The sequence below is a fragment of the Narcine bancroftii genome, chromosome 1 (genome assembly GCF_036971445.1).
Source record: "Narcine bancroftii isolate sNarBan1 chromosome 1, sNarBan1.hap1, whole genome shotgun sequence".
NCBI lineage: Eukaryota > Metazoa > Chordata > Chondrichthyes > Torpediniformes > Narcinidae > Narcine > Narcine bancroftii.
The window spans coordinates 265,075,096-265,101,904 of NC_091469.1; the positions used below are offsets into that span (position 1 = coordinate 265,075,096).

General features: G+C 40.5%; 1 protein-coding gene across 1 annotated transcript in view; it reads right to left on the reverse strand.

Annotated features, from left to right (window-relative positions):
* tub (TUB bipartite transcription factor) overlaps positions 1–25,708 on the reverse strand; it is a 68,342-nt gene extending 42,634 nt beyond the window's left edge. Inside the window, exon 1 of the mRNA XM_069913643.1 lies at positions 25,416–25,708. Coding sequence (XP_069769744.1) covers positions 25,416–25,530 — 115 coding nt within the window. The 5' untranslated portion in view covers positions 25,531–25,708. The remainder of the gene's footprint in view (positions 1–25,415) is intronic.
* Between the last annotated feature and the right edge of the window lie 1,101 nt (positions 25,709–26,809).

Below are 26,809 nucleotides of genomic sequence, written 5' to 3' on the forward strand. Positions count from 1 at the left end.
CATGGTTAGTATAGTGGTTAGTGCATTGCTATTACAGTGCCAGCAACAAGGGCTCATCAACCGATGTGGTCTGAAAGGAGTTTTCCTGTTCTCCCCATGCCTGCTTAAGTTTTCCTCTCACATTCCAAAGTCATCAAGCGTTGGTAGGTTAATTGGGTGCATTGGGATAGCATGGGCTCATGGGCCAGAAGGGCTTGTTACTCTCTAAATTAATATAATTTTATTAGTTACAAACACTGGTCCTATCCAAGAATAGACTAAAGTACAAGAGTCAATTCAGTCACATTTGAAAACATTCTATTCAGTTAAAAACAATTGAAAAATGGATTTTCCCAAATAAGAATTCATATAGAATGACAAGAAAGGTATTTGTACATGTGCTGCATCAATCTGTTACATACCTAAATCATAGGTAAGGTTGAAAGAAACTTTTCATCTAATCAGTCATAAGTTTCTTTGCAAAGTAGAACAGGAAAAAGTTATTGCTCACTGATTAAATAAGCCCTCATGTCGATCTCTACAATCAACTAGATTGATTCATTGGTGCCAACCAACATTTCATTGTGATGAAAGGAATTGGCTTTCTTTGCTGAATAACGCAGAAAAATGTTGAAACTCTGCCTCTAAACTCAAAATAGTTTGGCATGTACATTAATGTTTCTATGGAAACACTTGCAACTCTTACACATTGAATAGGGATTTAATTCATAATGCAAGATAGCCCACAATTTCTGGAGCACTGATCAGCATTGAATACTGATTGCACAACTATTTTTAAAAAAACACACACATACTAAATACTTCACGGCGATTTCAAGCTTTCCTCGATGGCACAATATTAGCAAGACTGATTTCTTGAGTTATCTGGGAACACGTATGAGTTGGTGATAATGAAACATGGGCAGTTCATTGGTGGAAACATGGGCCAAGATTATTTCTGTGGTTGGTCCACTGCCTTCCATGGGAGATCCTGGGAATGAATTGGAAATTTAATTTGCCCTTCAAAGGATTATAATCTGATCACATGTGGGTGATGGATTTTAATCTTGTGGATGTTGCATATGAGATCACTATGGAGAAGGTAGAAAGGAGATGGGTGGGGGGGAGTTTAAACAAGCAGTTCCTATGGGAGAGGTAATTAAGGTAAATGCGGTAAAGTTTTTAGAAGTAGGTAGCCATGAAGGTCAATTCCAGGAGTGTAGCCCCTAGGACCTGTGCTGGAATAAGCTTGATTACCCCCATAAAAAATTTTCAATGTATCTGACTGCATCTTTGAACATCATATCCCACAAACACCATGATCAAAAGACATTACTCTCCTCATTCCATGCACAGTTCCCACTCAGTAACAATCTATGTCCCTCAGGACTTGTGCCCAACACAAATATCCTTTCCAGTTCAAGTGAATAATATTGAAGATCTTGGTGTTGATCTGAAAGGTTAACTTGTTTTTCTCACCTCTAATAGAACCTGTGCGGATCAGTATTTCCAGCTTTTAATTCATTTTTTGATGACAGCCCCAAACACACTTCACTGATGGAAGCTTCATGCTAACATCTTAACAAAAAATTGGCAGCGCACCTGGAGCTGCTGCGATGGCAGCACTGCCGCCGTTGTGGACCCAGGAGAATGGGGAGCAGTGACATTGTACTTCCCCGCAGGGTCCTTCTGGCCAGTTATTATAGCAATGTCCTAGAGCAGGTTTTAATCAGCCTGTAGAACAAGGCCAGTGGTGTTTATTTTTGACATCAACCATCCTATGAGGTCTGTGCTCAAGATGGCTGCACCCATCTTTGGCAGCAGACGATCACAAGGCTCACAGGCTCTGGAGGAATCAGTGGACCAGCCTGGGGCATCCACAGTTCATGAACACCCCTTCCCCCTCATGCACACCCCTTCCCCCTCATGCTGAGGAGGAGGAGGAGAAGCCTGGGAGAAGACCCTACAGGGAAGGTGATCACTGCAGTAGGCCAGGGAGGGGCTCGGATGCCAAAGGACTCACACATCAAAGGACTCACCAGGCTGTGGGCTGCTGGAGACAGGATTCTAAGACTGGGATTTGGGAGGGTGCCAAATGTTGAGAAGTGCTCCTGAAGGGCATTGGATAAAAGCAACTTCCTAATCATACCAGAGCTTGGATTCATGACTGGAATAAACTGGAGGCTTGTGTGACTGCAGAGGATTTGGGAATGCAGGAGGTGACACCATGGAAACTCAGAGATTCTGAAGGTACTCCCTTTATCTTCTCTTTCTCTTTTTGGTGAGGGCACTGGGCTAGTGGAACCTTTTTGTGCATCTTTTCAGCAGGGAAACATAACAAATGTTGCATCTTATGCACATGGCAATAAAAGTATCTTGATTCCACAACCTGAGCCAACTGTTCAATCGTGATAGGCCATCACTCATGCAGACTCCATGAATGATGCATCTCTACCTCCATTACAAGACAACTGGATACACAACCAGAGACACCACAGACTAAACTGAGGGAGAACGATTAAAGATAAAGATATCATTAATCTTTATTGCTTAATTGGTGACACAACATCACAACAGTCTAATGTTGCAGCCTATTTGGTGGATTTCACAAATGATACAAAAGAACACTGTTCTTTTAGATTATTCTTTAATCTGTCCAATCATTATTGTGCCAAAAAAGAGTGAAATTATCTGCATAATAAGAAATGTAATCAGCCTGCTGTCAATCAATTCCCCAGGGCAATACTGGAACTAAACACTCATTCAGAGATGTTGAAGGAAATGGATTCCATCCAGTTTAATTTACAAAAAAATCATGTGACATTTTTAAATAAAGTAATTGAACAAGATTCTAATCAGCTATTCCAGTGGGTAAGTGCTACTGACATTTAACAGCACCCAATGCTTTTTCCTGACATTTTTTTTTTAAATTCAGCCTTCTTAATATTTCTATAATAATGTAAAATGCAGTTCTCAAGTATACTTCTGGGAAAAAAAATTCTGGATTTGTTTGCTATTAATTATTATTGCCTCATAATGTCTTTTAATTATCCTTAATCATTTCTTTCCACCATGCCCTTTAATCCCTTTAATTGTTTTAACCCACTTTCACCTCAACACACAAGATCCATTGCAACAGTGATTGGATAGCACTTGTAAAATTATTATTACCATCAGGAAAGGATCTGTCTAATAGATATTACAATCCTCAATAATATTAAGGTAGAATAATGTGAAGTCTTCAAGCATCTTTTATAAATACTCAATGATGAAAAACAATTTGGGATAAATGTATAAAAGACAGAGAATCCAATTTTGCATTTATTTGAGAATAATAACAAAATTAACATTTCTGAGATGAGCCAAGATAGATGTTAATTGGAGTGGGACACTTTTTTAAAAAAAACACAAGACATGATTAATTACTTAGATATTAATTTTCCCTCTAAAATGAATATAACATACTTGAATATGTGATTATATTTATTTTTAAAAAATAGACCTAGCAGTCAAAGGAGTACAGTTCACTGAAACATGGGCTCATTCCCTCTAGTTCAAGCTCAGTAGCCATAAGATGTATAAAATCTATGGCATACAAAATAAGATGCTGTGACAAAATTTAGACAGGCAGTTTCCATTAGAGATAGAAGCATCCCGGGAAAGAGTTGAAATATATAACACAAGCAATTTTGAAAATTTATCTAATTATCTGTGAAACACGCAATTGAATCCCATGTCTTCAGGCAATGCAAGCTGCTATATAAAACATATTTCTAATCACGCTCCTGATTCATTCAATTGTAATTTGTATCCAGTGGTAATAACTGCCTACATCCTTACAAAATCCCTCAGATGCCTTTATAAGGCATCAGTCCTTTATTTCCTTACATGAAATTGGAGAAAATGTCTGATACACCAGGAAGCCTAGAGGCCTACAGTTTCTATTCCATTCTCCAAAGCACGACCCAATCTAATTCCACTTTCCAGCACTAGTCCTTAGACTTGCAGGTTAGGGCTCCAAAAATATATCAAAAGCTATTTAAATGTGATGTGCAATTTTTATCTTTATCCTCTTCCTAAATAGCGAATCGACAACTCTCTGGTGTGTAAAAAAATAAATGTCTGCATCTCCAATCAAATCCTTCTATCAATCACTATAAATCTCCACTTCTTGGTTTTGATTCCTCTACTAAGAGAATTGGATCCTTCCCATTTATTCTATCCAGGCTCTTTCTAGTTAAATTCACCCCAATTAATTATTTCCTTAGCCTTCTTTGCTCCAAAGAAAATAACTAACATCCAGCCATTCCCTCTGGCTATCATTCTCCTTTTCTGGTCTCTCTCCAGCGTTTTCACATGTTTTCTGTAATGTGGTAGCCATTCTAATTCCATGAAATTGAAATTGTCCAAGTAAATATGAGGCTGACCTAAGAACATAAGAGCACTCAGCCCAAAAGCCTGGTCTGCCCTTGAATAGGTTCCAAGACCCATCCGCTCTTCTGTGCCAGTTCCCCCAGAGACCTTAATTCCTTTAAAAAATCTACTTCTTTAAATACCATATTTTCTGAAATAAACCCCCAATACTTATTCTTCCTTTCAGAAGTATTCTCACTTGACAGTGTAATAAGTATTTATTTTCCTCCAATACAGGTAAATAGTTCTGCTTCACCTGAATTTCAACAAACCTCATCTTAATAAAACCAATATTTTCACATCATATTCAAGGCAATTATGTTGGATTTCTTATTGGAGGCAGGTCCAAATTTTGTACAATGATACCAAAACAGAACAGAAAATAATGAAACCCAAATAATAATTGGATTTGGAATTGGCAGGTCCACAGAAGACAGAGGGTAGTAGTAGGAGGATGTTATTTTGGCTGAAGGCCTATAACTAGTGGTTCTGAATGGATAGGTGTTGAGAACCCTGTTAGTTGTGATAGTTAGCTCAACATTATTGCAGCCCCAGCAACCCAGGTTCAAATCCGGCACTGTCTATAAGGAGTTTGCATGTTCTCCCCGTGTCTATGTGGGTTTCCTCTGGGTGCTCCAGTTTCCTCCCACATTCCAAACATCTATAGGGTCAGTAGATAAATTGGTTACATTGATGTAATTGGGCAGCATGGGCTCATTGGGATGAAAGAGCCTGTTACTGTGCTGTATTTCTAAATTTAAAAAATACATAAATAAATGACTTGGATGAAAAATTAGATTGCAACAGTGTCATGCATAAAAAGAGGTAGTATTAATCAAATTACATATAGAGTCCCAAACAACATCCAAAAATCATAAATTTAAATCCTGTTCCCAATCATTCTTGATCTTAACTAGTGAGGCTATTCTTAAATCTAACAAGTTATATATTAAGAACTAATAAACCCTTATTAGTACTAATGAAGGAACAGCAATGGAAAATTCACTAGACAATAGTAAATTCAAAATGATAGTATTTATTAAACCATTAATAACATAACATTTCTAACTTATCTCTAAACTCTATATTTAACCCACTATGTGCAAATGTAAATGTGAGTGTGTATTAAAGTACAAGACCATTCCAGTTTAAACTTGATTCTGAAAAAGTCACTTTTAAAAGTTCGGATTCAAATATCTTGTTGACTTCAGGATCCTTTGAAAATGCCATTCAGAAATAATTATGAAGCACTTCTAAACATTATATTTTCAGATCTCTTTAAACTCACAAGTGATGTCTTTCAGAGAGATTCTTCAAAAAGGAGTGACCATTTTCTGGACACAAATGAGAAATGGTCTTATTTATTTAAAAGTTACTTATGTATTATCCTATTCAAAGGAGATACAACAAGTCCAGTCTTTCCAAAATGTCAATATTCAGATCTTCTATCTTCAGCTTTCTTTCACTATGAGGCTATACTCTTCATTTTTTTTTAAACAAGAGTCAGAATGTGGTCTCCCTTTTGAAATCCACTTTTCTGTGTTCTCCTTTTATTTCCAGTTACTGCAATTCAACCCCGTCTTTCACAAGCGTCCAAGACCTGTGTGTGTCTCACTGGGTCTTGACTTTTGAACTGTTCCAAAAAATATCTGAATTTGACAATATATTTCTCATAAATCTCTCAAGTCATATGATATGTAACATCATTTCTGTCTTTGAAGTTCATAAGATCTCTTGACACTTATGTGCTAAAAACATCCCTGTCCACTTACTTACAGAATCAAACTAATTAACTTTGTTAGATGGTCCTCTCCTTGTTCCGGGCTGCCTGAAATTTACTAACAAAATGGCTTCTTGTATACTCAAAAAAACCAATCCATTGTTCCACTTATCTCAAGAACTATCATAAAATCTTTAATCTCTTCTCGTTGCAAAACGGCAGGCTCTTTGGCTTTCAAAATGACTTATTTGGACAATAGTGTTTAAAATGCAAATGTATTTGTTGATACTGAAGCCATCGACAAGCTACAAAGAACCCATGAGACTGTAAAATGTAAATGAGTCCTGTTCACCCAAAACAAACTTTTACTAAGATATATACGTAAAATAAATATAGTTTTAACAATAACCTAAATATTAATATAAACACAGATCCATTACATTATAAGTAAGATATTGAACCTTTATGGGAAAGCTTTAAATCAAAAATCAAATCAAGAATATTTGCCTTTGGAATATGTGGAAAATCAGAGATCTTTGATTGAACAAAAAGTTTAGTTTGTAAATATCTAAAAAAAATGTTTGGTAAATTAAATTTTACCACCAACTGTTCAAAGGAAGCAAAATTGTTTTGAATGAAAAGATCATTAAAACATTGAATACCTAATCGATGCCAGTCCTTAAAAGCAGTATCTAACAAAGAAGGTTGAAAAAGATGAAATAGGGCTGGCAAGAGAAAAATACTGAAATCCAAAGAACCTTCTAAACTGTGCCCATATTCTCAAACCATGTCTAATTATCAGTCAATTTGTATTTGGAAGAGGATAAAAAAAGATCCAAGAATTGCCAGTCCATTTCTACCCATGAAGGGCAGTCCTCAGATTTCTCAAAATGTACAAAAGAAGCAACTTACACAAATTGATCACCCAATAATAGAATCTAAAATTAGGAAATGCCAATCCACCATTCCTTTTAGCTTTTTAAAGGTAGAGCTTTATTTAAAAAAGGGTGTTTTCCTTGCCATATGTAGGAAGATATAATTGAATCAAGTTTGTTGCATTTTAAAGTGGTCTATATGGTGCATATGTCCAAAGTTAAACTATCTCATTTTTATTCATATATAAATCCTCTACGTGGTAAATGAAAAATTGCTGATGCTTCTTTGATCCATATGTTCTAGTCTTGCTCTAGAAAAAAAATTGGAAAGATATTTTTCAAACATTATCAGTGATTCTTAAGGTGAAATTAGAACCTTGCCCTTTAATTGCTCTATTCAGATTATCTCAAGAAGATGAAGTACTATTGACTCCAAGTCACATTTTATCTTTTACTTCTTTAATAGCCAGACATCCAATTCTGATTAAATGGAAAGACATCACTCCACCTTCACACACACAATTGCTAAATGATATCATGTCTTGTCTAAGTTTATAAAAAAATTAGATACTTTATTAAAGATTCAAAAATTAACTTTCAAAAGCTGTGGGGCTCATTTATCGACTATTACCATAATCTAAAGAGTGAATGTAGCCAAAGTGCTGTGCTGTTGAATTCCATGTTGATGTCACTTGATTTCCAAGTATCATTGAAACATTTGGTAAACATAGAAACATGATCAAACACAAGAGGCATTTTCCATCTACCTCTTTAAGAGTTAATTAAACAATGAAAGGTTTTAAATAGTTAAACTTATTTTATAATGTTTAATGTTGTTGCTTTAGTGCAGAAGTTCCCAACCTTTTTCTTTCCACTCACATACCACTTTAAGTAATCCCAATGCGACTGGTGCTCTGTGATTAGTAAGGGATTGCTTAAGGTGGTATGTGAGTGGAAAGGGAAAGTTGAGAAGCACTGCTCTAGACCCAAATGTTACTGAAATATTTTGCTCGAGACAAATTGTCATTGGCCCATTTCCTTTGGAGTTGTGAAACCATGCACATAATGAGTAATTTAGGTACAATTAAAACAGTGGTTTTCAACCTTTTTCTTTCCACCCACATACCACCTTAAGCAATCCCTTACTAATCACAGAGCACCTATGGCATAGGGAATACTTAGAAGTGGTATGTAAGTGGAAAGAAAAAGGTTGGGAACCACTGCTTTAGTGGAACATAGAACCACAGAAAACTACAGCACAGAAAACAGGCCATTCTGCCCTTCTGGTCTAGAACAGTTGTAAAAATTGATAAAGAAAAAACATTTTCCAAAAATACAAGTTGAGAAATAAAGCATGGTGACCAGTTTTTTAAAAAAAATTATCTACAAAGAGTGTGTTGGAACAGAATTAAATTTAAATTCACAGAAGGTCAGGGCATTAATTTATAGTAGTTTTTTTCAAACAAACAATTAACTATAGACCGAGCAAGTACATGCAAGGTTTGTAACATCCAAAGAACTGCTTCAATGAAGTAAAATGCATTTGAAACAGGATGGGCTCTCCTTCAAAAAGCTAAAAGGAATGGTGGATTGGCATTTCCTAATTTTAGATTGAGTGGTCAATATGCGACAAAGATGGCAGCCATCAGTGGTTGCAGACTCAGGGGAGCAGCAGAGTGCCACAAAGCACCAGAAACAGGAAGAACACTTCCCATTGAGAGGAGAAGCCTGGGAGATAGACCAGTGAACAGATGGTGGCAATGAACAAGCAAGGGACTCAGCAGCTGAAGGAACCTACAGGGAAGAAGACCACGGAAGCAGACCAGTGAGGGGATCAGCAGCTTAGGGATCCCCACAGACTGCTGGCAAAGTGGTCAAGGGACCTGCAAGGACTGTGGGCTGCTAGAGACTGGCACATGGGAGCCAGGTATCAGAGCTGGGATTCGAGAGTGTGATGAGGGCAAGAAGGGCTCCCGAAGGGCCTTGGGTGCTGAAGGCTTCCTGATCATGTGGGAGCTTTGAAATTGGACTTCAGGTTTTGCCAATGGACAGATTAGGGGTCTGTGTAGCTGCAGGGGCTGTGGGAGCAATGAAGATGAATCCACGGACACTCAGTGGCCCATTTTAAATTGCAGCACCTGGGTATCCCTCCTGGGACCCAAATGCTATCACTGAGGCAAAGGTGCTGGAAACACATTTGAAATTGCAGGGGGATCTACCCATTAAATTGCAAACCTGGCGATTTAAGGGGGATCCCGCCCCCTCAATGACGCGTCACGTACTCACCGGAAGCACTGTTGAATGTTCGGATGCTGGCTGCCCAGTGGCACACACATGCAAGCGCTGATGTCTCCGGAATATGCGGGTCAGCCATTTTCTTTTTCCGAATTGGCCATGGACAAGACCTAGGTGAGTTTAACTGGGTTCGCTGAGAATCTCCAAGGTAGGTGAGGGACCTGGTTGGACCCTTTCAAATTGCTGTATAACTGGGGCACTAACCATGCAAATTGCCTGGTTAAACCCATTTTAAATGGCAGTTTGAAAGGGCCTAGTGACTCTGAAGGTACTCTCTTTTGCTTCACCTTCTCCAATTAGGGACACTGGTTAATGCTCATGGTGACTCTTTGTTTGCCTCACATCAGACAAAAGTTAAAGTCTATCATCTATGTTACATTTTATAATGTATTATTACATGATAATAAAATAAACCTTGAATGCTATTCCAAAACTTTATCACTCTGAATAAAATCAAGAAGAACGGCATATTTATTTACTCCATTCATTTCCATCTGCCAAACCTAAAACGTAGTCATCATTACCAGGCCCAGAAAAGGTTTTTACCAAATGAACAGCAGATAAAATCGTAAATCAGGCCATCAACTGATGACACAAATAAATGCTAACATCATAGCTTTATTCATTTTAGCATTATAACCGTGCCTAGTATTTCATAAATTGCAGCATATTCACACACCCCAATCTAATTTCATCATGCGTGCGCACTTTCTTTCCACATCAGTATATTCATACATCATATTCCACAACTCCTATTCTGAAGCTTGTTGAATCGTATTGTTCTAAATGCAACAGCAATTTGTTAATCACTACCTACTCCACAATCGTAGACAACATCAAATTAGAAGGCCACTCTAGTTGGTTTCTATGTAATGATCAGGCATGCTTCTCAACATAAAGAAAAGTAGTCTGCATGCAGTTATCCTTCCGTACCAGTAGCAGCATGCTGACCTTTCTGTTTACCCCTTTTTTCCTTCTTGAGGCTGGCAGATTGTGAGCCTGAAGCTGAGGACTTTGATTTTTTAGCAGGTTTTGGAACTTGAACATCTGTTACAACCTTTACATCCTCATGTTCGACCTCTTGTACTGCTGCATGGAAATATTTAGAGAAAAGAGAAATGAAGAGCAAAAGAAAGCAAGGTATCTATAAAGCAGAGGGTAGTCATTCAGAGAAAAAGCAAAGCAGTGGAATAGTTTTAATGGGTTTTAGATAAAGTACAAGTACTTCAGTCACTATTTTTAAGCGGGTATAGACAGAATATTTTGAAAGAAACACACATTGCATTTGCCTTGGGGTTTGAAAATTCCTGCAGTTGATCACATTAAATGTATCAAAATTTAACAATAATCCATGCTCTGCCTCCAAAGTTTTTTTTTCCCTCCACAGAAGTCATTGGATGAAATGCAGAGGCAGAGGGCAATGCTTTCAATTTCTATATTTTGAACCTCAGTGCAACAAATCACCCATTTATTCTGTAACTGCAGGTTAATTACACATTAAACATGTTAATAAAAGCATTTACTATTACAGATTCACGAAGCCCATGTACTTGGTCTGCGTTCCAAATACCAAGCCACATATTTTGATGCCAGTATTAACCTGGTTGAAATGAAATGCCATCAGGACAAGATACTTTGAAATAAGTTAGGAAATGCTATGGAACAGAATATCATAATAATTGACATTTAAACAATGTTGAAGTGTTTACCAATAGCACTTTAAGAAGATTTTATTCATTTAGACAAGTTTTTGATCAGTTTGCTGCAAAGAGCAATCAGAAGAGGGAAAAGGTTCTGAAGGGAGTGAGATTTTTAACATCACCTTCGCCCCACCTCTTTCCATGATGACTTAGTAAAAATCACAAATATGACAAACTAATTGTAATGCCAAATGTAATTAGAATCTCATAGATGACACATACATTTATTCTAGAAATCACAATGCAAATGTACATACAAGTAACTGTCATTGTGAGATATTTGCAGAATATCATATGCAGGTCTTGTCATTTTGAAAACTAAGTTTCGAAATAACTTCATGTATTATTCAAAATTAGCATTTTCTATACAGTATTTACTTAGAGGCAAGCTACATCTTACACATAGCAAGCCTGCAAATCAAAAGGAAGACAAAGTTTACATTTTGAATTAAATTTAGAGATCTTGAGCAGAGAACTTATTATAAAGCAAACGATTTAATCAATGATGCTTAAAATGGGCACTGCACTGCCCAAGAACCCACAGAGAATTGTGAACACAACTCAGACCATCAAACAAACCCCCTCCCCCTCATTGATTCCAGCTAGCCTTCTTGCTTTCTCGGAAAAGCAGGCAACATATTAAGAGACTCATCCTATTCCAGTCACCTGCTCTTTACCCTCCTCCCTTTGGGAAAGATGATTCAAGGTCAGTTTCTTTCCTCCCATTATCAGACTCCTGAATGAAACTCACAGCAGTGAAACAATGTTATCTTTGCTCGGTTCTAATCCATCTCTCTCTGTGACTCTGCACTGCGTTTTGACCACTGTACGATGTATGGAATGATCTACCTGGACAGCACTCAGTACCCCTGTACCTCGGGACATGTGACAATTTTCTTGAACTGAAAATTGGGATTGATTGTAATATTCCTTCCTTAAATCATTGTACACCGAGCAGAAAGCAGGCAGTGCCACAGCATCAGATTGGACTTTAATGTTTGGGACAAAGATACTTTTTTCCTTTATTTGTCCATGCTCCTCCAATTGAGCATGCTGAAGAGAAAAAACTTCAAACATTTTATATTACTATACAGCACACATGTCAAACTCTGGCCCGCGGGCCAAATTTGGCCCGTGATATAATTATATTTGGCCCGCAAGATCATTTCAAAAATGTATTAGAGGTGTCCCGCCCTGCAGCGAGAGCCGATGCTGTTTTTTGGTAATGTACCCCCACCATCCTCCCCCTTCATTGCACATCCTTCCCCATTGTAACACGAGAAGTCTGTCGATGTCATCAGCCGGCAAGCCAGTTGGAAGGCTCCCCGCACAACCAGTCACTTCTCCCACCTGTCGAGCGGTGCGGCGGATGGGCGAGCGCCTGTGATTTCCTGTCGGCACAACGGGCATGGCAGGCTGCGCACAGCCCCCGGGCAGCGCGAGCCCCGCGCGACTGGCACCGGACGGTCCTTCCACAGCGCGAGCGCACTTCTCCCGGTCGCCACGGCCTTCAGCGCTTGCTTGCGCCCGCGCGGACCCCAGGGACGGCTGGTTCGGCCCTGCACGTGAAGAGAGATGGTGGCTGTCCGCAAAGGCTGATCGGCAGCGCACTGGGCCTGAGTGGGTGGGTAAGCAGGGGTGGGCAGAGGGTGTAAGTGAGGAGTAATGGGCAGGGGAAGTTATGGTGGTGCGAGGGGCAGTTAGAGGGAGGGATGAGTAGAAGGAGGGGTGGATAGGGAAGAGGTAAAAGGGGAGGGGCAGGGCGAGTAGGGGAGGGGTGATTAGAGGGTGAGAGACGGGTAGAGGGAGGAACAGGTTGAGGGGAGAGGCAGTAGAGGGGCGTGTATAGGATGGGGTGGGTAGAGGCAGAGCGAGTGGAGTGAGGGGTGAGTAGAGGTTGGGTAAAGGTCTGGTCAGGTAGAGGGATGGTGGGTCGAGGGTGAATAGAGGACTCGAGCCTGAGGAGTGAGCAGGAAATGCTGAGTCCTGATGCAGGCCAAAATGGACACAGCCTGTGAATGCTGACTACATCTCGACAGGGACCAAATATGTTTCCCTCAGGTCAAGCAAAGGGTGAACTTGAGCTACCTACTCCTGACCTGTAACATTATCCTCCTAAAGTTATATCCTAAAGTTTAACATTACATATGTTGAAAGAAGAGAAAACATGCAGATGTTGTTGAAAATTTTCAATAAATATTTAGTTCGGCCCTCGACTTAGTCCAAGTTTTTAATTTTGGCCCTCCGTGAATTTGAGTTTGACACCCCTGCTATACAGCGTCCCATCAGAATTGCTGCTCTCATGAATAAAAAGCATAAATTGAAAACAACCTCCTGGTACTTTAGAGGTAGTTGAGTAACAATATTTTAGACTTCGTATCTTTTTTCATTTATTTTGACAATTGAAAAATATATTTCAGAAAAGCTATCTCAAGTTCAAAATAAATGTAATTAGATTAAGCATTACATAAATTTAAAGTGATATTGGATAGCATTTGAAACCAAATCTGGAGCAATTATCAGCATTTTACATAAAGATATGAAACTAAAATCAATTAAAATATTACACTACATGGAGAATAACCAGTTTGGAGTTTCTTACACATGCTAATTATATTTTATCCTCTTAGGTCAGTAGTTCCCAACCTTTTTCTTTCCACTCACATACCACTTTAAGCAATCCCAATGCGACTGGTGCTCTGTGATTAGTAAGGGATTGCTTAAGGTGGTATGTGAGTGGGAAGGGAAGGTTGAGAAGCACTGCTCTAGACCCAAATGTTACTGAAATATTTTGCTCGAGACAAATTGTCATTGGCCCATTTCCATTGGAGTTGTGAAACCGTGCACATAACGAGTCAATTAGGTACAATTAAAACAGTGGTTTTCAAACTTTTTCTTTCCGCCCACATACCATCTTAAGCAATCCCTTACTAATCACAGAGCACCTATGGCATAGGGAATACTTAAAGTGGTATGTGAGTGGAAAGAAAAAGGCTGGGAACCACTGTCTTAGATAGACAATAGGAAAATCCACTTTAGATAAAGTAGGCCTCAAAAAGAAAATGTAAAACTTATGAGCTAATGGCAAAATAGCAAGTGATTCATTAAACGTATTTTTTTATAGAAGCCATTACTTAACAGCATGTATGTAAACCTGTCTTATGCTAAATGGTAAACCAGAATAAATGCCTCATCTTGCATCACCTTCTCTCGTAAAGATCTTGATGCTTCTCAAGGAACAAAGCCTGTCACCTATCTGTAGCTCTTTATTCTGATCACTCTCCCCACCTTGATTCATGGGACAAATATCGCCAACTTTAATCAGAAACAATTGCCAACTACAAGGTCACTAGGCCACTCCCAAAGCTTTTGTTTGAAGCTCATCATGGGTGATTCACATGCAAACCTAGTTGGAACCGAGTATAATACGTGACCTGAAATGTCTTACATGCATGTGTAGCTTGTTAGAGACAAGCCAGACCTCACATACCAATAATGACCTTAACTGCAGGATTAAGCCCTGTTTTGCGGTCATTAAAGGAGACACAGAAGTTATATAATCCTTGGCAGGGACACCGAGAATGCTGACATCTTCTTGGTAGTTCTTCCAACAACTGGTTTTTATTCAGCCCCCTCCCTCATTCACCGTTGATACTCTTAATATTCACCTGACCTTGACTCTCTTCATAAGGATGCTTTGCAGCTATAGAGTTGATTGGGCCTTTAGTGTGGCCCAAAAATGGGTGATGGGATTGTTAGTGGCCTTGGAACCCCTGGGCTGTGGAGGAGAGAGGCATTGAAATCCTGAGTGCTGGAAAAGGGAAGTGAGGGAGGGGAGAAGACCAGGCAGAGTGGGAGGTGGAGAAGTGAGATCTGTCTGGTGTTATAAAGGGGAGCCTTGGTCCTAGATTTGGGTAACTCCAGAGAGAAAATAGGACATTCTTCTTCGAGTTGGGATGGGGAGAGTGATCAGAACCAAGCGCTATAGTGTGATGTGAGCAAATATGAGAGGGGAGAGATGAATCAGGGGCTTTGCTTGACTAGATGAGACAAAGTCAGTGGTATGTTTTGATTTCATAAAATTTCAGTCCAATGGTGATCAAATTTAGATCATGTGAAATTGGGGATAATGTACAAATGCACATTGAGAGTTAGGGGGAAAAAAAGCAAAAGGAGTCACAGACTAAAAATAAGGAGCAATATCATTTTGGACAGTGGTTCTCAACCTTTTTCTTTCTACTCACATACCACTTTAAGTAATCCCTATGCCATCAGTACTCTGTGATTACTAAGGGATTGCTTAAGGTGGTATGTGAGTGGGAAGGGAAGGTTGAGAATCACTGCTCTAGACCCAATTGTCACTGAAATATTTTGCTTGAGAAAAATTGTCATTGCCCCATTTCCTTTGGAGTTATGAAACCGTGCACATAACGAGTCAATGAGGTACGATTAAAACAATGGTTTTCAAAATTTTTATTTCCACCTAATTACCACCTTAAGCATCCCTTACTAACTACAGAGTACCTGCAACATAGGGGACACTTAAAGTGGTATGTGAGTGAAAAGAAAGAAGTTGAGAACCACTAATTTTGGACCTGCCTCAGGGGCCCATGTTTCCAATCACAACAAGTGCTGAGATGTGATACAAAAAAAGTACAAGAACAGCAGGACTTGTACTCAGGTCATATGAACAAAAATAAATGCTCTGCATCAATTTATGATTAAAAGAATTTACTAAAAGATTTTCAGTGAAAGGGGCTTTTGAATTTAGCTTTTACAGATAACCTCACGGATGTTCACAGAAAGTATCTAAGCAATAGCTAAGACCTTTGCAAACAGACTTCCTTATGTTCATCACGGGAAGGTTGTGTAGTCACTAAGTGTCTAATGAAGCAGAACAGTTGACCTTGTGGGTTTGGAGAACTGGATAATATGGCAGAAAGCAAATAAGTTCACACTCTCTACATCAGAGGCAAAGACCTTCTGTACTAGATCACTCATCTGGGTCTTGCAGAAGACAAACTTGAAGACTTTTGAGGACGGCTGAGAACTTGCTGTACACTTAATGTGGGTGTGCTTATGACTGTACAATTTTTTCCTTATGTGCCTGTGGTGAATCTGTGCTGTCAGTCTCTCTCTCTCTTTGTTGTCTGCTTTATTGACATTGGACGAGTATTATCTCTACCACTAAAGACACTCCCCTTAGGTATGCGCACTCATTGTCTTTCATTATTGTACCACTAGTTACTGCTAATAAAACCCATGATTACTGGTTGACTACTCAGCCTTCGTCTTCTTCATTAACTGGCAACTTCAGTACCCTCCTTCACTGGAAGCAAAAGGCCTTAACAAGTGAGTGAGACTAGCAATTGAGCAAGGATTCCTGCTAATATTTTGGCTGTTCCTGGTATAATGTAGGTCTTAACCCAAACCTTTATTGATACAAATCCAATAAATAATTCATGGCACTGGAACGTCTTAATGTCCTTTTCAACTCCTTCCGAGAGATCAAGATATGAATTTTTATCCCTTTCTTGTTGGAATTGAATCCCACAGTAACCATAAAGAAGTAGCTGTAACAAAATATTCTTATGGAATTTGTGTCTTTCTTATTAGAATAAAATGTGATCTACATTTAACATTGATTCATTGACCAATTTGTCAAGGAACACTGCTTTTGCTATTGCTACATATAGCCCGCCATGCTGAATATGGTTGGATTACTTTATCACAATTCCTGAATCATTTGTTGGAAGGATTGAAATCATGAAATATTTATGAATATGAAGAGCAAACTGCAATTCTGCAAGGTCCTAAATCAATGTGATTCATGTCATTGCTTAATAAAAAAAACAGCTGTTCAAGGTACCGAATTCTGACCAATGGAAAAAAAATAGTATTCAGAACCTACTTGTCTTGTATATCAGTTACCTGGGGGCTGGAGTGCCTTTCTCAGAGTCTTTGAAACTGATATACAAGACAAGTGGAAGAGGGTGGGGTTGGATACGGCAGCACAATTCGGGTGGGTTTAAATCTGGCATTCTGAAATCCAGAAAAATCCAAAATTCGGAACACACTGTCCCCCAAGGGTTCCAGATAAAGGATCGTGTACCTGTATAATAAAACTGGTCTACCCAGAAAACATAAAAATGCAATCTCTGATCAACTAACTCACATTGTACAATGAGTGCGAATTACATTTACTGCATTGGTGATCCTAACAACCCAAAATTCCCATTTAGTTTTCCAATTCAGCTATTCATCAATGCTCCCAAGGGAAACTCTTTAAGAAAAAAGGACAGACAATCAACCTTAAAGCCAAGCCTTAGATTCACCCACTGAAGAACTTTAATCAGACAGTAAATCATGAAAATCTGTGGATAGTGTGGTTGAAGAAGAAACTCAGCAGTTCAAATAGTGTCCATTATGTAGCAAAGGTAAAAATACATAACTGACATTTCTGACTTGAGCCCTTCTTCAAGGTATGAAAAAATGTCGGCTGACATCTAAACAAAAAGGAGGGGGGGTGGCGAAGGCAGGACATGATAAGTGGAGAGATGAGGGAGGGGCTAGCAGCAATGGGGTGGGGGAAAGAGGAGGGATGGCTGGGTAGATAAGGGGCATCTCAGGAAACCAGTTTTCCACTGACATATACTACAAACCCTTTTACCTCCACAACTACCTTGACTGCACGTCCTCACACCCTGCCCCCTACAAGGATTCCATCCCCTTCTCTCAATTTTTACATCTCTGTCACATCTGTTCCCAAGATGAGGTCTTCCAGTCCAGATCTTCTGAAATGTCTGTCTTCTTCCACAAATATGGCTTCCCCTCCACCACCATCAACTCAGCCCTTACATCCTCCATTTCCTGCTCATCTGCCCTCAGAAATAACAAACGTACAATCCCCCTCATCCTCACCTACCACCTCACCAGCCTTCACATCCAACAATTTATCCGCCAGAATTACTACAGGATTCCATCACTAGACACATTTTCCTTTCTCCTCCTCTTCTCGGTCTTCCAGGGGACCGTTCTATCCATCATGCACATCCCCCCCCCCAACACCTTCCACTGTGGCCGCAGGAGGTGTAACACTTCAACACCTCTTCCCTCTCCACGGTCCAGGGCCCAAAAAAGGCCTTTCAAGTGAAGCAACACTTCACATGTACATCCACAGGACGAATTTACTGCATCCATGCTTCCTTTGTGGCCTTCTCTACATTGGAGAGACCAGTCGCAGATTGGGAGATCGCTTTGCTCAGAACCTCCTCTCCATCCAAACAACAGCCACATCCCAGCAGCCAAACATTACAATTCTGAGTCACACTCCAAAGCTCATATCTGTCCAGGACTTGTGGGCTATCCTATCCTGACCACCCACAGATTGGAGCAACACCTTTTTTCCCCCATCTGGGGACACTCCAGCCAGTGGCCTTAACATTGATATCTCTGCTTTCTGCTAAACTTGCTTGCCTTTTCTTTCCAGTTCTCCTCTCCCACCCCCCCCCCTTACCCACCTAGCCATCCTTCCTCCCTCCCCCTCATTGCTGCCGTCCCCTCCTTCCTCTCTCCATCTATCATCTCCTGCCTTTGCTACCTCCCATCCCTTACCTTTATTATTTGGATGCCTGCCAGCATTCTCAAATACCTTGATGACTGGCTCAAGCCCAAAACATTGATTATGAATTTTTACTTTTGCCACATAAAGGACACTGTTTGACCCGCTGAGCTTCAGCAGCATTTTGTTTTTTTTTTAACTCAGACATGTGATCCATTCTATATGAACCATCTCCATTTCTTTTCCTCTCTCCAGGACAGCTATCCTGCAGGTTAGCAGCCAATGCATATCAATGACAAAAAGGAAACAATTGCATCCAGTCAGCAGAGCAAACTGATGGGTCCATAATTCTTTGCTTCTAACTGTCAAAAGAAAGTATTTATAAAATTGAAAAGAATATCTGAGTAATTTCATGATGACATTTTGATGACTACTTTGAACTAGCTTTTTTACTGAAAAAAAATGACATTCAAGCCCATTGATTAAATTACTGTCTCGTCATCCATGACTATCTACAATTCTTTTTTATATTAACTGTAACATTCTTTCAGTGGCCTGTTGTGTATTTTCTTAAATTTAACAAAATGCCCATATTCGATATTTCATTCTAAACAACACATACATTGCTGAATTTTTTTCTCACACTGCCATTCAAGATAGGTTATTTCATTTATAGCACATCATATTCTCATGGCTTCCTTTCTTGATGGCTAAGATTCCTCTGAAAGCCCATCATGCATCAACATATATCTGTAACCAGGGGAAATAAGTGGCATTGAATGATATTAGTTGGAGGACAGAAATTTCATCATTTTACCCTAAAGAGGGATCTCAGACCCAGAGCTAATTTCCTTTCTGCGGCAAGCCAACTTATTTTCTTCTACACAGAATGTATTCCTGATTAATTCCAGAGTTTTGGCATCCACAAGTCAATAATCTCACACGCACCCCAAACCCCCCCATTCACAAACACACACAACTCCCCCACCCACACCTTGTACCATGTACCACACAGACCCCACACATACATACGCAGACACATGCACACCCACACTCCCTAGTTAGCTGTGATGGATATCTATAATAATGAACTGAAGCATTATGTTGAGTTATTCTAAGTTCTCACAAAATGGATGAAGTGTGCACCTGGGCACTACCCTTGAGGCAACACCTGTAAGGGGAGAGGAAATGTCAACACTTCCATTGAGATCCATCGTCAGAAATGAGAGTGGAGGGAAATGTCACCAATATAAACAGGAGAGGTGAAGGAGGGGTGGGTTGGGGGAGGTGGATCTGGGGCAAGTTGGAGATGATAGATGGATCGAGGAGAGGTGAAGGATGATGAAGAGATTAAGCCAGGTGGGGGAGGGAGACGAAGGTGAAATTGGAGACAACGGGTGATAAATAGAAACTGATGCTAGAATCTGATAAATAAGGAAGGTGATAATGGTAACATTGAGTGGAGATGGAACCAATTAGGGCAGTGAACTGGTGGTTGAAATATGTGGATAATAGGCAGAGATGGGAAGCCAAAGTGAGTGATTGGAGTTGAAGTGTTGTGTGGGAAGGGAAAAGTTTGGTGGGTTCAAAGAGTAATGGGCCAGGATACAGGCTGAATGTAGAAATAATCTTTATTGAAACACACGCAAGGGGATTGCAACAGAAATAACACAAGCAAGTATTCTCAATTACACAACTCAATGCAACCAGTCACATTGGACTTAATACCACCAATACTAGCAATTGCTTACGTCTTACAAGCACAATACAACCCAGTCACATCGGATTTAATACTACTGATATAATAGCATAAAACTGATACAATTGTTTATACAGACTAATCACAACCAAGGACAATACATTACTAGCATTTCTTGTCTAATGTGGGTATGGCTCAGATGTTATCTACAACTACAACAATATATAACAATCTCAATCCCTATGTAGTGCACACCTTACCAAGGATTCCTCCAGCATTGTCCACAGAAGGGTTCATCTCAGAGCTGAAGAGCAAAAAGGAGAGAGCTACTGCTCTTGGTGGACTTTATAGTACAGTAAGCTGGAGTTTCTGGCCCTGGAAATCACTAGGTAATTAAAGGAGCCAATGGTCAGGTGTGCATTAATGAGTGAATAGAGTCTAGCCTTGATTGGCAGTTGATGTGACTTCTGACTAGGTTCCCAGACAGGATGGTTACATGACCCTCTATAATCCAGGTTCCCACCAGATTCCAGACGGAGAGGTCACATGACCCTCCACAAATCACACTCCCACCAGATTCCAGATGGAGAAGTCACATGACCCTCCACAATTTACACTTCAGGGAGCATGGAAAAGAGAACAATAATGGAAGAACTCCAGATAAATGAAAAGGAGAGAGGAAGAAAAACATACAAGCGCTAAGTGTACACAAAATAGCATAACTTAATACTCACACCACTGAGCTGTAGAGCAGCCAAACAGAACACGAATTGCTGTTCTTTTAGCCTACAGTGGGGCTTACCCTTATCATAGGATATATATCAGCATGGGAATCTTTTGTAAAGAACAAAAGATCACAGCTCTACCATTGGTGTGGACACAGGTAGAGTGGGGAGCAGATGCACAGCACTCCTCCACGAGGTCCTACTGCGCAGTCCTACTGCCAACAGCTCCATACAGGCTTTAAACTGTTATAGGAACCAATAATGTTTTATTTTAAAATCCTGAAACTGAGACGTCTGGGCCCTGTGCTCAGCATCAGCCTAGAGGGGTTGCAGACTCAAAGGGAACAGCGGACTGGCGCAGGGCACTAGTAATGGGGAGAACACTCTCCACTGAGAAGGAAAGGTAGAGGACACAACCCGAAGGATGATAACTATGGTGGAGGACCAGCGACCATCTTGGCTAAAGGTGGAAAACTATTAGTGACTTGCGGACAAGGAACCCTCAAAACTGTGGGCTTCTGGAGATTAGCTCATGAGCACCAGGTATTGTAGCTGGGATTCTAGAGGATGCTGAGGGCCAGGTGGGCTCCCAAAAGGTCCTGCATGCTGTAGGCTTCTTCGTCGTGTCGGAGGTTTTGATCTGAGCTTGGTTTGCTGATTTTTTGAACTGAACAAGAGTCTTGAGCAGCTGCAGAAGCTGTGGGAGTGCCAGAGGCGAATCCATGGTCATTCTGGGGTGGCTCTCTTTTGTTTCTCTTTCTCTGACTGTAAGGGGTGTTGGGAAATGCTATTGTTAATGGTGAATCTTTGTTTGCCTTATGACAGCAGTCTAAAGGCAATTCTGCACAATGTTACATTTCTGTTTTATTACATGACAATAAATAGTATCTGATCTGACAGCAGAGTTGAAATGGTGCAATTGGCAGGTCACGTTGGGCATTATGGACAGAGTATAGGTGTCCTGTTCTCATTGGAGCAAAAGGTAAAGGTGTGTTATAATTAACATTGAAGGCTTTATATGCTGTTGACACTATTAGGTAGGTCAATAATCTAAAGTTATTGCTTTAAAATAGTTGTTTGAGAAATGATCACTGCAAGTTTCTGGAATTTGAAATGCACTATGTGGTATGGGGAAAAAAGCAAATTAAAATCTATGTAAAGCATACACTAGAAATTTGAAAAAAAAAAACAGTTCTATAGTGAAAAGAAGGGAAAATGACAGTAATTGGATGGTTCTATGAAGGAAATGGTACAGACTTGATGCAACAAAGGTCCTCACTGCCGGCTACCCCATTACATAAGTGCATTGATCCAACTCTCACAGCAAAGGTAAAAGCCTTTCATCTCATTAATTCTTGTGGAGTTTGAATCAAAGTCTCAGAAATGAAAAGATTATGTCTGAACCTTGGCACCTTGCAGTGCATCAGTCCTGCCATTCAAAAACAAGGAAATTTATTAAAGCTGCAAAATTCATTTGTCATTGATCTACCCATAGTCAAAATTTCACCTTCAATCAGCAGTGGTATTTGATTGAGAATTTTCAATAGATTTTCAATGTTGAAACTTGAAGTAAATTACTTTTAAGGAAAGAGAAAGGTAGATACTAGATGTCAAAATTGAAATTGCAAATGGACTTGAACTGAGCTGCTGATCGAGCCAGGGAAAGGAATTTTGTTGCCACAAGGCAATTACATAGAAACAAATAACAGAAGCAAGAATTGACTACTGTCCCATTGTGCTTGCTCCTTCATTGAATTAGATAGGTCTGATTTTTTTTTAACCTCAACATCATTTTCCAACACTAACTGCTTAACCCTGGATTCTCCCAATATCAAAAACATGAATATATCCAGAGGGTGTCCTCCATGGTTCAGATAAAGAACTCCAAAATTTCCTTATCTCATATTGTGACTGTGATTCCTAGTTTCAGACATAGTAGCAAGTACAGATGTCAACCCTAATCTATCCTGTGAAATCCTCAACAATTTTTACATTCAAAAATAACATCTCATTCTAGTTTCGAGAGGTCCAGTCTTTTTAATCTCTCCTCATAGGACAAAACTACTATCTTAAGGCTTAGCCTAATCAGCTTTTCTTGCAATCTCTCTCTCAGAACCTTCCTTAGGTATGGAGACCAGACCTATGCAGTCTCACCAGAACTCAATATAATTCCAGTAAGATGTCTTTGCTCTTGCACTCAAAACCTGTTGCAGTAAAAACCAACTTATTGGTGGCTTCCAGATACCTAATTTTAATTAGATAAGGAACCTTCAGTTTTGTTGTTTTTGCATTTTCCCTGCTCTAAATCTAATTGGAGACATGTTTGTTTTTCTGCCCTGCCCTTGTGTGAGGATGTCGGATTGTCATTGACCATTTTAATTTCTAAATTTCTTCTCAGTAGATAGAACCCTCACACCCTCTAGCACCCCCTCCTTCAGCCCCCACACCTTAGACTGCAGCCTCAGTTATTCCAGCCATGAAACACATCCCAAACACTTGGCTCCCTCTTTCATAGTGACACCCCCAGAGCCTCATGAATTGAAAACACAGAAAAGCTTTAAGAACTCAGCAGGTCTTGCAGCATCCATAAGAGGTCAAGATAAATAACTGATGTTTCAGGCCTGAGCACTTCTTCAAGGTAGGAGTAAAAAACAGGCAGGCATCTGAATTAAAAGGCTCGGGGAAAAGGAATGAATGGGCAGAGGGAGGAGTACAGTCCAAAATACAAAAGGTGTTAATTGGATATGGCTAGGAGGACAGGGAAGAGAAAAAGTGAGGATTGATTAGGGGATGGGGGAGGATTTCTGTGAATGCAGAGATGGGGGGGGCAGAGGGAAGAGAGGGAGCGAGCACATGCTGGATGAGACATAGGTATAGATGGAGGGGTGGGGGCTAACAGAAACCGGAGAGGTTAGGGAGGAGGGTGATCACAGTGCACCTAGTTTAGAATGCAGCAGGAAATGTAATGTTTTTTACTTTTTTTATATTAGCCAACATGCCAGTGAAAGTATGTCACAGTCAGTGTAAGTCATAGTGAATAAGTAACCATGATTAACAATATTGTAAATAATTAATGGGTTTGTATGATATTTTTACCCCTATATGAAAAAAAATAAACACTTCAAAACAATCACCAAAACACACTTGAACTTATCCCAAGATATTTATTTTACATTTTAGATACATACCTTTCTACCACTGGAAGCAAGAACCACCCACCCACCTAATCACTTCGTCAGTTGTTTGGTTTTAGTTTTCTCCTTGTCATTGAAGAACATTAACTTCCCCTCTGCAAGGACCAATGGCTGTTAGCTCACGGTTGTCAATTTAATCACTCCGCGACTAAGCACCAGCAGATTTTTAGAACCACGGAACACTTGCAATTGAAGCAACATATCCAATAGAGGACAGAAAAGTATCTAAAAAAAACTCAATCCTTTTGCAAGTTTCTGTAATGGCAATTTGCAAATCAGCCCTCCGGTTTACAGTCGACATGGTCCAAGTTGGTTTCTCGGTTATATTAGAAAGAGGGTTGTGGGCACCGGCGCTTTTCCTACAAAGCACAAGAGTATTTCCCTGCAAGATATAACGGCACATGCTGTGAAACTTTCATGACACCACCCACTATTTTGCAGCTTCTATGTTTTTCTTTCCGATTTCCTGCATGTTATTTTTATATTATTTAAGCCTTGATACATTGTTGTCCCTTAATTTGAGAACGACTGCTTTGCACAAAGGATGTGTCTCGCCTCCCTGGAAACGTTTGGAGCAACGCCAAAGGAGTCCAGAGTTTACAAAGCAGTCTTCATCATTTAATTCCTCAAAGGTATGTTTGCCTTTGCGAGCGAGGGAGGGAAGGGAAGGGGGGGCTGAAGCTCAGAGGTGGTGACAGTTCAAAATCTGTGCGTCGAACTTCCCTGACTGGGCCGAAAGTGCTGGTGCCTTAATTAAACCAATCTTTGTGTGTGTGTGAAAATCACAACAATCTGACAGACACTGACTGCGGACAAGGTCCTCCAATTACAGCAGTACATGGTTACTTTGCTCCGAGTTAGGGAAGTGAGAGCGACTCCCAGCCCTGAGCGTTGAGGTTGCAAAGAAACCTCTCGGGGATGAAATAGAAGGAAACGTTTTCTGGACTGCACCTTTTTTGTTTTGCTGTTGCTCCAAAATCATGCCGCCCAAACCAGACTGGATGGTCCCAATGGACCGTCCTGTATGGAAGGTAGTGATTCTCCACTTGGGCAGCAGTGATTCTCCCCAATTACTGAGCGCTGCTGACCCCGAGAACCCGCTTCAGCCAAGTTTATTCAAAGAGCATCGACTCCATTATTTGGATTGAGGTGTCCAAGGGTCACTAAAAATGGGGAACTGGAGTTAAACTCTCCGAGGTACTTTACAAACTAGGAATCAGTGGAGTGCCCACATCAGAGTCGCCACTGACTTACCATGATAAATGGTGCTGCTGTTACTGCTGAGGTAGGACTCGACCAGAGGGGCTTGCTCCTCTGACTGCTTCATCCGTCGAGCCCGGGATCGGCTGTCCACATTTGACTGGACCATCAAGGGCTCCTGGCGTTTTTTCTTTTGCTTCTGTTCCAGTAAGGCTCGCTGTGGGTGTGGGGGGAAGCAAAGGAGTCCGTGACTGCGCACCTTGTTTCACTTCGTCGGAGGTTCGGGCGAACTTTCCCCCCCCACCGTTCAGTCGACAAGGAAGCGGCCGCGTCGGGGAACGCGGGCTGCTCCCCACCCCGGGAGCGGAGAGGGGGGATCGGACGGCCGGCGCTCCACGCACGTCCAGGACGAGCCGTTGCCACCCCCCCCCCCCCCCCCCACAACTGGGGAATTTGCCCCCTCTCCCATCCCAAGGCAGCCCCACCTGGGCTGGGGTCGGATTTCCCGTTCACCTCAACCTGCAAACGAGGAAGACAGATAGTTATCACTCCTGTTTTGATATCGATATACAAGGAACAATATATTACATTTTTAATAGATGTAATCATTTTTGTTTTCTCGATTTATTTTGGGTTCGTGGATATTCTTTTTAAAAACTGTAATGTTCTGAATCTCATGGTCTGGCGTGATCGATATTATCTCCCTTCCTCCTGCTCTCTTGAACCTATTCACTCAATAGTGTCGATAGGAACTGTTAACATGTCGCAGAGCGAATAGAATATGATGTCACGCGGACATGCACTTTTCCATCACACTCTTCCCACCCCCGCAAAATAAAATTCTGCTGGCTTGTAAATAACTATCCAGTGGTTCTCAACTTTTTTCTTTCCACTCGCATCCCACTTTAAGTATTCCCAATGCCATGGGTGCTGTGATTGGCAAGGGATTGCTTAAGGTGGTAGGTGGATGGAAAGGAAAAGGTTGAAAACCACGGTTTTAACTGTACCGAATTGACTTGTTATGTGCACGGTTTCATCACTTCAAAGAAAATGGGCCAATGACCAATTTTCGGATGGCAGGGTGCAGATAATATCTGCCGCACATTGTTGTTTTGTGGGAACTGCTTGAAAGTGTCTGACACAAATTGAGGTTCGTTATCTGAAACCAGTTCTATGGGTAATTCAAACATCGTAGTCTCTCAATTGTCTTTTTCATTGGCGTTGACCGTATTTGTCACACAATAGGACATTTGGAGTGAGCACCAACAATAAGAAAGTTTCCCCCCCCCCATAAATGGACCAGCGGAATCGATATAAATTCGGTGCCATGGTCGTGATGGCCATTTCCATGGGTTCGCTTCTGCTTGTGGTGGTTTCAGTTGCATTTCTTGGCAGACGTGGTGTTCCTGAACCACCTGTTCAATATCTAGGTCAATCAATGACCACCA